The sequence below is a fragment of the Drosophila persimilis genome, unplaced genomic scaffold (genome assembly GCF_003286085.1).
Source record: "Drosophila persimilis strain 14011-0111.01,24,50 unplaced genomic scaffold, DperRS2 tig00000579-arrow-pilon, whole genome shotgun sequence".
Taxonomy (NCBI): domain Eukaryota; kingdom Metazoa; phylum Arthropoda; class Insecta; order Diptera; family Drosophilidae; genus Drosophila; species Drosophila persimilis.
Window position 1 is genome coordinate 3,248,513 of NW_020825322.1, and position 15,077 is coordinate 3,263,589.

At 46.5% G+C, this 15,077-nt stretch overlaps 3 protein-coding genes and 1 long non-coding RNA gene across 6 annotated transcripts; 1 reads left to right on the forward strand and 3 right to left on the reverse strand.

Moving 5' to 3' along the window:
* Nucleotides 1-908: 908 nt before the first annotated feature.
* Nucleotides 909-9,701, forward strand: LOC6598584 (cytochrome P450 4g15). The gene is made up of 7 exons (XM_002023581.2): nucleotides 909-1,464; nucleotides 1,534-1,731; nucleotides 1,984-2,166; nucleotides 4,043-5,023; nucleotides 5,165-5,321; nucleotides 8,206-9,044; nucleotides 9,186-9,701. Exons 1-7 carry the CDS (start codon nucleotides 1,266-1,268, stop codon nucleotides 9,341-9,343), a joined length of 2,715 nt encoding a protein of 904 aa, XP_002023617.2. The 5' UTR covers nucleotides 909-1,265; the 3' UTR covers nucleotides 9,344-9,701.
* On the reverse strand, nucleotides 5,714-8,100 carry LOC6598437 (maternal protein exuperantia-2). 2 transcript variants are annotated; one of them, XM_026990325.1, is made up of 4 exons: nucleotides 7,923-8,100; nucleotides 7,686-7,838; nucleotides 6,477-7,635; nucleotides 5,714-6,259 (listed from the first exon to the last, which is right to left on the reverse strand). In XM_026990325.1, the coding sequence occupies exons 1-3, from the start codon at nucleotides 8,061-8,063 to the stop codon at nucleotides 6,502-6,504; spliced, it is 1,428 nt and encodes a 475-aa protein (XP_026846126.1). In that variant the 5' UTR covers nucleotides 8,064-8,100; the 3' UTR covers nucleotides 5,714-6,259; nucleotides 6,477-6,501. The 2 variants fall into 2 exon arrangements, with proteins under 2 accessions (XP_026846126.1, XP_002023615.2); XM_002023579.2 differs by having other exon boundaries at nucleotides 6,481-7,635; nucleotides 7,923-8,063.
* Nucleotides 9,702-9,734: 33 nt separating the features above from the next.
* LOC6598435 (maternal protein exuperantia-2) lies at nucleotides 9,735-12,101 on the reverse strand. 2 transcript variants are annotated; one of them, XM_026990328.1, is made up of 4 exons: nucleotides 11,944-12,101; nucleotides 11,707-11,859; nucleotides 10,502-11,656; nucleotides 9,735-10,280 (listed from the first exon to the last, which is right to left on the reverse strand). In XM_026990328.1, the coding sequence occupies exons 1-3, from the start codon at nucleotides 12,058-12,060 to the stop codon at nucleotides 10,523-10,525; spliced, it is 1,404 nt and encodes a 467-aa protein (XP_026846129.1). In that variant the 5' UTR covers nucleotides 12,061-12,101; the 3' UTR covers nucleotides 9,735-10,280; nucleotides 10,502-10,522. The 2 variants fall into 2 exon arrangements, with proteins under 2 accessions (XP_026846129.1, XP_026846128.1); XM_026990327.1 differs by having other exon boundaries at nucleotides 10,498-11,656.
* A 2,092-nt stretch (nucleotides 12,102-14,193) lies between these two features.
* Nucleotides 14,194-14,777, reverse strand: LOC113566156. The gene is made up of 4 exons (XR_003408960.1): nucleotides 14,624-14,777; nucleotides 14,481-14,571; nucleotides 14,344-14,420; nucleotides 14,194-14,284 (listed from the first exon to the last, which is right to left on the reverse strand). It is a non-coding gene; the product is annotated as an uncharacterized LOC113566156 (long non-coding RNA).
* Between the last annotated feature and the right edge of the window lie 300 nt (nucleotides 14,778-15,077).

Consider the following 15,077-nt stretch of genomic DNA (forward strand, 5'->3'; position numbering starts at 1 on the left):
CTAAAATAAAGCAGAAGAAAAACATGCAAAATTAATGATAGTTCTTGGTTTGAAGAGTGTCCAGGGTAGCAGGTAACAGGTAACACCCCAGGCAAACAGCTTCGCTCTCGCTCTTTCGGTTCTGTGGGCTCTTACTATCCGCATGTCGCGCACCGTTTTCTTGGCATGTAAGCTAGAATTAGTTTCGGATCCAACATAATTTCAACCGGCCGACATACCAGACGAATTACCAAATGTACCACTTACATACATATATACATATTGGAACCCACCTGCATTTCTTATAATTGCGTCTCGATGCGCCCCCCTACAAACCCCCCTACAACAAAGAAAAGATTAAATTTTTTTGATTGATTCCAGATTAATTTAAGCAGATGGATTACCGATTCCTGTTACTGCTGCATATATTTTATCCGAAAACCTCCAAAAGTTCTCTGTCAAAACCATGATGAATATAAAAATAGCTCCATCTGGTATAGAAAGGAATAGATTCAATGATCAATTCTAACCTTAGCTTTGTCCATTCTTTCGGCACAAGAACCAAGCTTCTTGTGAAGCTTTGGCCAAACTGTTGACAAGGGAAAGCTCTCAAAGCTGCCTCTTTCAAGTCGAACTTTCAGTTGAAGCAAAGCAAAGCCCACGCCGCAAGAAAGTTCCCGTTAAATTTGAAACTTTGAACAGCGCGGAATAGGGCGGTCGAGCTCGTAGCGATTATGCACATCATATGATCCAATCCGAGCCAAACCGAACCGAACCGAACCGATTCCGATTCGGATCCCTCCTCGTCGTCGTTGTTGTTGTGTGTGCTGTGTGTTTGATTTTTGCTGGACTGTCATTGTTGGCTATAAAAGTCGTTCGCACTGTCGGGGGTCGCTAGTCCCCCAGCGAGGAGGGCCCCAGAAGTGTGCGACGTCGGTTCATCATTTGTGATTTATACATTTTTGCTACCCCTACTGTCTAATACATGTCATGTCATTGTGTGGGTTGATTTTTGTATAATTTTTGTCTTACATTTTTTTTTTTTTGTGGAGGGGCAGTCTCCGCCATTTGGGGGCGCATCGGTCAGTTGTACGCTGGACGAGCAGCGACAAACATCCGGTTACCGGTAATCCAATATCCGATCGGACATAGAGTGCCCCGCCATCAACCTAATCGCGCATGGAAATCTTCTAAGGCTTCCAGACTCCGCCTCGTGGTGTTTTGTTTTGTTTGGTTCTTTTTTTTTGCACTAGTGAGATAAACTGATCTGAATCCTCGCCAAAACTATGGAAGTGCTAAAGAAAGACGCCGCCATGGGCTCCCCGAGCAGCGTCTTCTATTTCCTGCTGCTGCCCACCCTGGTCCTGTGGTACATATACTGGCGTCTGTCCCGGGCCCATCTCTACAGGCTGGCCGGACGACTGCCGGGCCCGCGTGGCCTGCCCATCGTGGGACACCTGTTCGACGTGATTGGACCCGCTTCATGTAGGTGTTGATCGATCGGATAACGTGATTAAGTGGGATTTTGCACCGTTTGATTGCCTTTGATTGCAGCTGTTTTCAAAACAGTGATCCGGAAGAGCGCCCCCTTTGAACATATTGCCAAAATGTGGATCGGTCCCAAGCTGGTGGTCTTCATCTACGACCCCCGCGACGTGGAGCTACTGCTCAGCAGTCATGTGTACATTGACAAGGCCTCCGAGTACAAGTTCTTCAAGCCCTGGCTTGGAGATGGGCTGCTGATCAGCACAGGTGAGGTGGGGCTTGGGATGGAATGGGGGGTGGTGCCACTTGTGGGGCTTAAGCTAATCATAAATTAATTAAACGATTTGTAAGCCTGTCAGTTGGCAGAACAGTGCCTCAGTAATTTGCGTCTATAAATAAAATCAACGCGACTGGGGGGCTGCTAGAACGTATATCCATCTCTTTCCCAACATTGTGACACTCTTCCAACTCCCAACACTTTTCCAACACTCTCTCTAAATACAACTGCATATTTGACAGGTCAAAAATGGCGCTCGCATCGCAAACTAATTGCACCCACATTCCATTTGAATGTCTTGAAGAGTTTCATCGAGCTGTTCAACGAGAACTCTCGCAATGTGGTGCGGAAGCTGCGTGCGGAGGATGGACGCACATTTGATTGTCATGATTACATGAGTGAGGCGACTGTGGAGATTCTATTGGGTAAGTTAAATACACACCAGCACTGACATGTGATTACACAAAAGTACAGTCAACTCACACGCACTCGCACTCGCACTCGCACACTCGATTCGGTTTCAGACACAACCAATTCCGCTTCAAACACATTTAATTCCCAGCCTCATTCTACAATGTATGCGTATGCGTATGCGTATGCGTGTGTCCATGTCACATTCACATATAGGTACATACGATATATACATGGTACTATATGCCACAATTGAGCGCAGACCCATTTCCCTATATATTGTACTCCTACAGCTCGCACAAATCCAAATCAAAAATGTCTTTTTGTTGTCCATTTACCGCTTTTGTCATTCCGTACAATGGACACAAAAGATATATATGTATATATATATTTGACTAGACAGGTGTATACATATGATCCCTCCCCTAATCCAACTCAAACCGTAACCAAATTGTACCAATTCCAGCCCTGGACCAAACTGCTGAAACTCCTGGGTCCCAGGACCTTCCAAAACTATCGTATTTCTCCCCCAATTCATTCCCTGTAGACGGACTTTTATTGTATCTAAATCGAGCACTTTTTCGGTGTACGAATAGTGGGGAGCACATTAATGGTTATGATCTTCGTCCTAGCCTATTGCAAGATTCAATTTTGGATTTCGCTTAAATTTTCTCAAAGCATTTATATGGGGAGTGGACTGGGTCTGATACATCCTTGGCCGACCATACGATAGAGCCAATCAGATGCCTGCAGTCCCTAGCAGCTATCCATCCATTTATCTATCTATAGGAAAATCATTAAAGTATCGCCAGGCAATAGACTTAACGCCAGACACGTTTCATGGTTGGGAAAAAAGTGAAACTGCCACCCAGAGTGGGACAGTTGGCCTGCTGCCCGCTACTGTATGCAGATACACGGCCAAATGTTAATGACATTGTCGCTTTATTAGCTGAAAACTGCAACCGATTTCGGATTGATTTCTAGGCCATTGCATAATCCAGTGGCAGTCGCAGACGCAGACGCAGCACTACCTTCGCCCCATCAATTGAAATGCAGCCAAAACCCTAGCCGAGATTTGAGAGAGAGGGCTCCTCCTCTACTGAGCTGGGACGGGCCGAGCAATTAAAGGCACGTCGCATTGCCATTAAGCGGCTTAATCAGGAAAATTTGAATGCAACTGCGGCCCGTCTGCGATATGCCTGTTGAGGCTGAGGCTGAGGCTGAGGCGAGGTTGATGTTCCTGTTGCCGCTGCTGCTGATGGGGGTCTGACGCAAACGGGCAATTAGCAATTAAGACTTGAACAACAGCAGAACAAATAATTTGAATGAAAAACTGGGAAAATTTGTGCGCTATGAAGAAAAATGGGGAAGGAAAAGCCAAAGCCAAATGTCATTGCATAATCAGTACTTCCCTTGGCGAAATTAGTTCGAAATTAGTTTTACCTATCAGTACAATAAACAATGTACTTGTAGTGCAGTGGATCAAAAGGCATTTCCATTTATAGTAAATATATGGACCCAAGGCTCTTCCTCCGACATATGTTAAATAGTGGATCGACAGTATCAATGATAATGTGGGAGTGTTCGAATAGAATCAAATTCCATGCGGAATTCTACTCTACACTCGGATGGAGCATGTGCCTGCGCCCCCAGTTATAGATCTATTTATGCATTGTATTTACAATTAGAAAGCCGGGACAGAAGTGGGGGCTCAGCCAGCCGCCTGTTGTGTGATTGTTAAGTTCAATTGGCGCTTGGGTCAGTCGAGTGCATTCCACTTCCCCCGTACATGGACAGGGATTGAAACTGCGCGGCTTTGTGGGAGACGCTCAATGATACCCTGATTCAGATATTTGATTCTAATTCCGATTCCGTTTGGGCCCGTTCCAGAGACAGCCATGGGCGTGTCGAAGAAGACACAGGACAAGTCCGGATTCGAGTACGCGATGGCCGTGATGCGGATGTGCGATATACTCCATGCCCGGCACCGGAGCATCTTTCTGCGCAACGAGTTCGTCTTCACCCTGACGCGCTACTACAAGGAACAGGGGCGTCTGCTCAGTATTATACATGGCCTTACCACCAAGGTCATTCGCAGCAAGAAGGCGGCCTTCGAGCAGGGCACTCGAGGATCTCTGGCCCAGTGCGAGCTCAAGGCGGCCGCCCTAGAGAGAGAGCGCGGACAGGAACAGAAACAGGAACAGAAGCAGGAACAGGCGGAGATGGGCTCAGCAGGCGGGGGGAAGGCTGCTGTCGAGGGCACACCTGTCGCTGGGCTCTCCTACGGCCAGTCCGCGGGCCTCAAGGACGACCTAGACGTGGAGGACAACGACATTGGGGAGAAGAAGCGACTGGCCTTCCTCGACCTGATGCTGGAGAGCGCCCAGAACGGAGCCCTCATCACGGACACGGAGATCAAGGAGCAGGTGGATACGATTATGTTCGAGGGCCATGACACCACCGCAGCCGGCTCGTCCTTCTTCCTCTCACTGATGGGCATACACCAGGAAATCCAGGACCGCGTGATTGCCGAGCTGGACGGCATCTTCGGGGACTCCCAGCGCCCGGCCACGTTCCAGGACACGCTAGAAATGAAATACCTGGAGCGCTGCCTGATGGAAACGCTGCGCATGTACCCCCCAGTGCCGCTGATCGCCCGCGAGTTGCAGGAGGATCTGAAGTTGAACTCTGGCGACTACGTTATACCGCGCGGAGCCACGGTGACGGTGGCCACTGTTCTGTTGCATCGCAATCCCAAGGTCTACACCAATCCCAATGTCTTCGATCCGGACAACTTTCTGTCCGAGCGTCAGGCCAACCGACATTACTATGCCTTTGTCCCCTTCTCCGCGGGACCACGCAGCTGTGTGGGTAAGTACTGCTGATATGCTGGGACGCTGCTCAAAAATCAAAAATCGATCGATAATTATCGATAGACATCCCAGCCTTTGTATGGACTTTCCTGCCACAACCCGAACTAATCTTCTCTCTCATTTCGATTTCCCCATTAAGGGCGCAAGTATGCCATGCTCAAGCTCAAAATTCTACTCTCGACTATATTGCGGAACTATCGCGTCTACTCGGACCTCAGTGAGTCGGACTTCAAGCTCCAGGCGGATATCATACTGAAGCGTGAGGAGGGCTTTCGTGTGCGTCTCCAGGCCAGATGAGCAGCACAAACAATTTTCCAAAAAAAACCCAAAAAAGGGCAACTTTTCCATACATATATCTCTACTTTTTCGCAAGTGATAGTCACCGGTTAATACAGTAATAATAATACAATTTGTTCAACAATCGATTTATTGAAAAAGTTTAGAATACTGTTTGCTTGTTTTTTTTTTTATTTTTGTTTGGTCGCATTTGAAGAAACCACTATCATCTCCATTTAAATGTATTTGTGTTTGTGTATTTTATTACGTAATTATGCATAACGACTCTTTGTGCAATGATTTTGACAATAAATCCTCGGTGTAATTATAATATCGATTAGTCGATCGCTTATCGATTGCGTTGCACGTGATAAATATATTTATTTTTTTTATAATTAATCATTTATTCATACATAACTTTCAAACAATGAAGCACACCTTGAGATATTTTGACATGTTACAGGTGGTATATGTATGTATTCGTGTGTTTACAGAAGAGTGTGTTGTTTTTTGTAGGTGTACTTGAGCATTAAGGTGGAATTTGACACATTGGGCCAGGGTTGCTTGGGGATTAGTTAGTGTGTTTAGTGTGTCGGCCTGCCCAATGCCAATCTGAAATCGATGCGTTTGTTGGGATCATATTTTTCCAATCGCCCTTTGAGTGTACAGTTGTGTATCGTATGTTTTGGAAAACTATGCCTAAACGCATCGATTTGTCCACCATCTTGGCAATTAAATCTTCATGCTAAGTGCTCCAGTGTGTTGATATTTCTCGCCAGCCAGCATCAGCACTTGCGACAGCAGCACCAACATTGGTTTCTTGGTCTTGATGTGCATGTGTTTTGATTACATTTAAAATTTTGACATGGTTTCTAGTCTGTGCTTGGGTTTGCCCTAAGTTCCATTCTTCATCCTTGTCTTCTATTTAATGGGGTGTCAGTGTCTGTTTCTGTGTTGGCTGCAATTTTAAAATTTGCTTAAGAATCCATATAGCAGAATATTGAAAGAAAAGCAAGCATTGGCATCTTATACTGAAAGATCCTGCATAATACAAGCATAGGCAATGAAACAAACCAACAATCTACGATATGCCCGAGAAGGTAATCCCGGCTTGGGATGGCAAAGCAGTACCAGCGAAAAGTTAAGCAAAAAAACAAGAAGTGAAACTTATTTACTTGCATTGTAGCTTGCATTGGAGCTTTAGATGTCAGCAAACGCCTTTGGCGGATTTGTAGACTTCGGGGTCGAGGTCTTCATTTCCGCCTTTGGTGAGCCTTTCTCAGTGTTCTGGGGTCCCAGAATGTTGTTCCGAATGTTGTTGCGTTTGCGACGAGGACGTCCGCCCGGCTTGGTGGCGGAGTCCGGCACGGAGTTGTCGCCACCAGCGCCGATGGCTCCATTTTTCGACGATGCTGCACCTTTGGCCCGATTGCGACGACGAGTGCCATTGCCAGAGCGCTTGCATCTCGGCTTGATGGTCGTTTTGCTGGGGTCGTAGTAGCTGTCCAGAAGGTCCAGCAGCTCGGCCGTTTCCTCGGTCTTCAGCGAATCAATCGCTGTCAAAACCAGCTCCAAGCCCGGCTTGCGCTTATCAGACCAAATGGCCTTTAAAGACTTCAGGGTAAAGCCATGTTCGGCCAGCGCAATGCGGTACTTTACGGCACGGACACGATAGTTGAGAGTGGTGCGGAAATAGTTCAAGAAGACTGGACGGAATGAGTTTTGGCGGCCCAGGCTATGGTTCTGGTCTTTCAGCTCGAGGACCATCGAGCTGAGAAGTTGGGAGAATGGTCTCACGGCATTCAACAACTTAACCTCTGCCTCCGAGGACTCGGACGATTCGGGTGACTCGAACGACTCGGGGGACTCAGTTGACTCGGATTCAGTCAACTGAAGGGCCATTTCGTAGACCATCTTGGCCCGCACATTGGCGCTCCCCTCAAAGGCGCCCTGCTTCTGATTCTTGGGGCCGCTGTTATCGGTGATGCTGGAGTTTCCTTCGGCATTCTCGTGTTCATCCTCCTTGGTGGAATTCCCATCCTTCGACTTGGCCAAGAGCATCGAGAGCTTGCGTAGGCCACAGTTCTTGATACCATGTTTGCCAAGGAAGGTCTTGGCCATAGGACAAGTGTTGGCAAAAGCCTTCACCGTCCGATTGAATCTATCAATCAGGGAGTACTTCTTGAGCGCCTCCAAAATCATGTAGGGTATGAATTTGCGATCATCGTGGTAGAGCATAACGATGCCTTCTTTGTTGGGCTGCTTGGCGAGCAGCGTCTCAAGCCAGTTGAGAAAGTCCATGAGGGCAGCGACCTCCGACTTGGACTTGATAATCTGCGAAAAATAAGTTCGAATTAGCGCATATCGGGAGTGTGGGTATGTACCTTGTAGGTCTGCATCGACTTTAGCATGCGATAGAAACCGATCGAAATCACACGAATTTGATGACGCTGACGAGCGGCTTGATTCAGATTCATATACGGCATGATGTACTGCTGGAAGTTGCCCTTTGACGTGTAGCCAGCCAACTGGACAATCTGGAAAAAGGGCAGACGCGAGGCGGAGAGACGCGGAGAAAAATTGGGTTATGTCCGAAGCAACGACCAACAATCAATGAATACCTCATCAATCAGACGACGTCCAGTGGTATCTATCTCAACGGCAACCAGGATGTAGTTGCCTGCCGGCAGCTCCTCCTTCACGACCACGCACTGACCGGAGGCGGAAGCGGAAACACTATCTTCAGAAATGGCGGAAACCATTTTCGCGTTCTACGAACTTTTTTCCCTTTTCTCACAAATTGTTTTTTTCCGACGAGCTCTCACAAAAAAGAAACAATCCGTACGACAAACTAAAACGTAATGAATTTTTGTCTAAGTTTTTCCGGTACTTCGAAAACGGCAGGAGTTTGACAGAAGTCAAGGCCTACTTTATGAGTTTCTTGGTATTAAGTACAATGGGTCGAAAACCTTTCGGCCTTCACTTCGAGCAGGGCACTCGAGGATCTCTGGCCCAGTGCGAGCTCAAGGCGGCCGCCCTAGAGAGAGAGCGCGGACAGGAACAGAAACAGGAACAGAAGCAGGAACAGGCGGAGATGGGCTCAGCAGGCGGGGGGAAGGCTGCTGTCGAGGGCACACCTGTCGCTGGGCTCTCCTACGGCCAGTCCGCGGGCCTCAAGGACGACCTAGACGTGGAGGACAACGACATTGGGGAGAAGAAGCGACTGGCCTTCCTCGACCTGATGCTGGAGAGCGCCCAGAACGGAGCCCTCATCACGGACACGGAGATCAAGGAGCAGGTGGATACGATTATGTTCGAGGGCCATGACACCACCGCAGCCGGCTCGTCCTTCTTCCTCTCACTGATGGGCATACACCAGGAAATCCAGGACCGCGTGATTGCCGAGCTGGACGGCATCTTCGGGGACTCCCAGCGCCCGGCCACGTTCCAGGACACGCTAGAAATGAAATACCTGGAGCGCTGCCTGATGGAAACGCTGCGCATGTACCCCCCAGTGCCGCTGATCGCCCGCGAGTTGCAGGAGGATCTGAAGTTGAACTCTGGCGACTACGTTATACCGCGCGGAGCCACGGTGACGGTGGCCACTGTTCTGTTGCATCGCAATCCCAAGGTCTACACCAATCCCAATGTCTTCGATCCGGACAACTTTCTGTCCGAGCGTCAGGCCAACCGACATTACTATGCCTTTGTCCCCTTCTCCGCGGGACCACGCAGCTGTGTGGGTAAGTACTGCTGATATGCTGGGACGCTGCTCAAAAATCAAAAATCGATCGATAATTATCGATAGACATCCCAGCCTTTGTATGGACTTTCCTGCCACAACCCGAACTAATCTTCTCTCTCATTTCGATTTCCCCATTAAGGGCGCAAGTATGCCATGCTCAAGCTCAAAATTCTACTCTCGACTATATTGCGGAACTATCGCGTCTACTCGGACCTCAGTGAGTCGGACTTCAAGCTCCAGGCGGATATCATACTGAAGCGTGAGGAGGGCTTTCGTGTGCGTCTCCAGGCCAGATGAGCAGCACAAACAATTTTCCAAAAAAAACCCAAAAAAGGGCAACTTTTCCATACATATATCTCTACTTTTTCGCAAGTGATAGTCACCGGTTAATACAGTAATAATAATACAATTTGTTCAACAATCGATTTATTGAAAAAGTTTAGAATACTGTTTGCTTGTTTTTTTTTTTATTTTTGTTTGGTCGCATTTGAAGAAACCACTATCATCTCCATTTAAATGTATTTGTGTTTGTGTATTTTATTACGTAATTATGCATAACGACTCTTTGTGCAATGATTTTGACAATAAATCCTCGGTGTAATTATAATATCGATTAGTCGATCGCTTATCGATTGCGTTGCACGTGATAAATATATTTATTTTTTTTATAATTAATCATTTATTCATACATAACTTTCAAACAATGAAGCACACCTTGAGATATTTTGACATGTTACAGGTGGTATATGTATGTATTCGTGTGTTTACAGAAGAGTGTGTTGTTTTTTGTAGGTGTACTTGAGCATTAAGGTGGAATTTGACACATTGGGCCAGGGTTGCTTGGGGATTAGTTAGTGTGTTTAGTGTGTCGGCCTGCCCAATGCCAATCTGAAATCGATGCGTTTGTTGGGATCATATTTTTCCAATCGCCCTTTGAGTGTACAGTTGTGTATCGTATGTTTTGGAAAACTATGCCTAAACGCATCGATTTGTCCACCATCTTGGCAATTAAATCTTCATGCTAAGTGCTCCAGTGTGTTGATATTTCTCGCCAGCCAGCATCAGCACTTGCGACAGCAGCACCAACATTGGTTTCTTGGTCTTGATGTGCATGTGTTTTGATTACATTTAAAATTTTGACATGGTTTCTAGTCTGTGCTTGGGTTTGCCCTAAGTTCCATTCTTCATCCTTGTCTTCTATTTAATGGGGTGTCAGTGTCTGTTTCTGTGTTGGCTGCAATTTTAAAATTTGCTTAAGAATCCATATAGCAGAATATTGAAAGAAAAGCAAGCATTGGCATCTTATACTGAAAGATCCTGCATAATACAAGCATAGGCAATGAAACAAACCAACAATCTACGATATGCCCGAGAAGGTAATCCCGGCTTGGGATGGCAAAGCAGTACCAGCGAAAAGTTAAGCAAAAAAACAAGAAGTGAAACTTATTTACTTGCATTGTAGCTTGCATTGGAGCTTTAGATGTCAGCAAACGCCTTTGGCGGATTTGTAGACTTCGGGGTCGAGGTCTTCATTTCCGCCTTTGGTGAGCCTTTCTCAGTGTTCTGGGGTCCCAGAATGTTGTTCCGAATGTTGTTGCGTTTGCGACGAGGACGTCCGCCCGGCTTGGTGGCGGAGTCCGGCACGGAGTTGTCGCCACCAGCGCCGATGGCTCCATTTTTCGACGATGCTGCACCTTTGGCCCGATTGCGACGACGAGTGCCATTGCCAGAGCGCTTGCATCTCGGCTTGATGGTCGTTTTGCTGGGGTCGTAGTAGCTGTCCAGAAGGTCCAGCAGCTCGGCCGTTTCCTCGGTCTTCAGCGAATCAATCGCTGTCAAAACCAGCTCCAAGCCCGGCTTGCGCTTATCAGACCAAATGGCCTTTAAAGACTTCAGGGTAAAGCCATGTTCGGCCAGCGCAATGCGGTACTTTACGGCACGGACACGATAGTTGAGAGTGGTGCGGAAATAGTTCAAGAAGACTGGACGGAATGAGTTTTGGCGGCCCAGGCTATGGTTCTGGTCTTTCAGCTCGAGGACCATCGAGCTGAGAAGTTGGGAGAATGGTCTCACGGCATTCAACAACTTAACCTCTGCCTCCGAGGACTCGGACGATTCGGGTGACTCGAACGACTCGGGGGACTCAGTTGACTCGGATTCAGTCAACTGAAGGGCCATTTCGTAGACCATCTTGGCCCGCACATTGGCGCTCCCCTCAAAGGCGCCCTGCTTCTGATTCTTGGGGCCGCTGTTATCGGTGATGCTGGAGATTCCTTCGGCATTCTCGTGTTCATCCTCCTTGGTGGAATTCCCATCCTTCGACTTGGCCAAGAGCATCGAGAGCTTGCGTAGGCCACAGTTCTTGATACCATGTTTGCCAAGGAAGGTCTTGGCCATAGGACAAGTGTTGGCAAAAGCCTTCACCGTCCGATTGAATCTATCAATCAGGGAGTACTTCTTGAGCGCCTCCAAAATCATGTAGGGTATGAATTTGCGATCATCGTGGTAGAGCATAACGATGCCTTCTTTGTTGGGCTGCTTGGCGAGCAGCGTCTCAAGCCAGTTGAGAAAGTCCATGAGGGCAGCGACCTCCGACTTGGACTTGATAATCTGCGAAAAATAAGTTCGAATTAGCGCATATCGGGAGTGTGGGTATGTACCTTGTAGGTCTGCATCGACTTTAGCATGCGATAGAAACCGATCGAAATCACACGAATTTGATGACGCTGACGAGCGGCTTGATTCAGATTCATATACGGCATGATGTACTGCTGGAAGTTGCCCTTTGACGTGTAGCCAGCCAACTGGACAATCTGGAAAAAGGGCAGACGCGAGGCGGAGAGACGCGGAGAAAAATTGGGTTATGTCCGAAGCAACGACCAACAATCAATGAATACCTCATCAATCAGACGACGTCCAGTGGTATCTATCTCAACGGCAACCAGGATGTAGTTGCCTGCCGGCAGCTCCTCCTTCACGACCACGCACTGACCGGAGGCGGTAGCGGAAACCATTTTCGCGTTCTACGAACTTTTTTCCCTTTTCTCACAAATTGTTTTTTTCCGACGAGCTCTCACAAAAAAGAAACAATCCGTACGACAAACTAAAACGTAATGAATTTTTGTCTAAGTTTTTCCGGTACTTCGAAAACGGCAGGAATTCGACAGAAGTCAAGGCCTACTTTATGAGTTTCTTGGTCTGAAGTACAATGGGGCGAAAACCTTTCGGCCTTCACTAGAGTTGCGTGCACAGTGGGATAATTATGCAAAACGCTGGCAGTAGGGTTGCAATAAAAACAAAGCCGGCGTCTCTCAGCTGAAGAACACAATGCAAAGATAAGGAGGGCCGCTTCCAGCATAATCAGTTAAAAAGCATCCAGCGCAGATGGTTTAATAGCAGAGAAGTTACAGAGAATCCAGCTTTCATGACAAGGAAGACAGCTTTAAGAGTTAGTAAGCTCTAAAAGCTCCATAGCAGACAGCTTTGATAGCTACTTAAAATCCAGATGTGATACTAGTAGTTATATAGCATCCAGCGTTGATGGTTACTTAACAGACAGCTCTGGAAGCTACTTTGAAGACAGCTTAAAGAGTTTCGTAGTAGCCAGCTCAAATAGTATCAAAGCAGTAAGCTTTAAAACTTTCATAGTACCCTGTGATTACCGGGTATACAACATATATCTGCATGCTTTTGACTTACTTGTCTGTAACCGTATTTAAAATAAATCATTATTACGATTATTGTTGTACGATTGCTCAGCGTATTTAAACCGAATAAAATTTTCCGTGCTAGGCAGGAATACCAATTAAGTAGCTTTTAGATGCTTGGACTGCTTTCGATACATGATGAAGTTGCAAATAAATTGCCTGTTAGCCGCTCTCCTCGCCGTAGTAAGTGCCTCAACCTCACCTCCTGATATCGTCTCGATTCATTTTCGGTATATTGACAGTCGAGCGGAAATGCAAAAACTTTTACACCAACAGAGGAGTTCCAGAAGGCCCCCGACCTTGGTGGGATGCAGGAGTCAAACGAAACTGAAAGTACCCAAGGTCAGACAGTCCCAATGGCCACGGCCATGGGTGAGGTGGTCCACTCCAGCAACTCTAGTAACTCCAGCAACTCTAGCAACTCTAGTAACTCTAGCAACTCCAGCAACTCTAGTAACTCTAGCAACTCTAGCAACTCCATCAACTCCAAGCTGGGATCAAGCAAAAGTGCACAAGGTCAGCACCAGCGTCAGCGTCAGCCAGCAACAACTGTTTTGAAGCACATCGTTCGTAAGAAGAGAGATATTTTTCAGCAAGATACCCCCTACGACTTTAATACAATACATCAGTCCTGCGATTTTGATGAGCGCGGGAGACACCGCATTGTCATGTTCTTCCCGAATCATTGCATTTGGACCTGGAACAACAAGTACGTCCACGAGGGTTTCTATTATCTCTTCAAGCTGTATCAGACGGAGGCCTTCTTCTTTGGACAGTACAACGAACGCTTGAAACAGTACGAAACCGTACCCCACGTCTGGACCAAGGACTAGAAGGATGCGGAAGATGCATCAGTGAAATTATCTGTAACTAACTGGCCCGATGGGTTCGACGATAAGCCTAAACTATTAGGCTGACATATTTTGATTAAATTGTCATGGGCGTTGTTTCGGATTTCATCTATCGATTATATCGAAGCTGGCCTTTTGCCATCCATGGCATACTTAGTGGCAGTGGGCTGGGAGATAGATCCATCAACCTAATGGATTCCTGCCAGAGAACAATACTGAGGGAAATCCTGGAGGCACACACATCGGTGCCGGATAACACCATCATTCGCGACAAAAGACAGCAGAACATTCAAGAGTTTTTCAAAATTTGCTCTAGCCCGTAGTCTCTAAAAACTAGCAGTTAAAGATCTCTGACACAAGGACTTGTCTATATAGACTCGGCTATTGATGCTGATCTAGAATATATATAATTTATGGGGCCGGAAACGATTCTTTTGGGCTCTTACTTATAAACGAATTTAATATACGCCACATTCAATTCGAATTTCCGATGACGGACCATTCGGATCTCAGACATCTGCGCTCCGCAGCCTTCTTCCAGTTCAACCTTACCAGCCCCACCCAAACCCATGAATAACATTCAGCAACATGTTGTACGCACCATTTTTAATATTATTTAATAAAAAACAGAACAGTTACAGTACGGTACCATTTGGCCCAATAATAGTATCAAGATATATCTGTAAGAGGAAAACAGAATCAATAATCTATTAATGAAGCAAACATATTTGACTCTTACCTGCACGACTATCAGGGAAAAGTATTGCGATCCTCAGGCCCCCAAATCCTCAATGCGTGGGTTGTATCAAACATTTCCTGTAAGAATAACATAAGCTAATAATCTACACCTGGTATTACAGCTATCTAGGCACTCACCGATACAGGTGTTGAAATTTATGTTATCCGTGTATGTTAAGTGTGTAACAGAAGTTCTCATTATGCGTTGAAAAAGATCGTCGTAAAACGCCTGTAAATTATTGACGAGATATTTTTGTTATGATTTTATTGATTCTTCCTACCTGACATGTGATGCCATCCACATTCCCACATCCTAAAAGCGGAGGATGTGGGACGGTACCATCACTAGGCGGTCGTATTGTGTAAGACCCCCCTAACACTTGTCCACTATTGCTTCGAAATTAACTTGAAAGTAACTGACGAAAATTTGAAAAATTTTAATATTTGGAATTTGGAATTTAGAATTTAGAATTTTGAAATATTTAGATGTGTTCCTGACGATCTCAGGGAGTAGACTGAATGATTTCACGTTAAAGTCCCGTAGCTGCTCGTGACAGCTGCTTTTGTTCGACGGCTGGCCTACTGTTTGCCACTATACACAGATCAGAGGACCCTTAGCCAGGGCTTTGCCACGAACTAAATTTTCGCTTGTTTTTATGTAGGGGGCTCGATTTTTGGAAAACCTTACGGAACCATGGACCTACTTTATTACGACGCATCAGCCCTCAGATATAA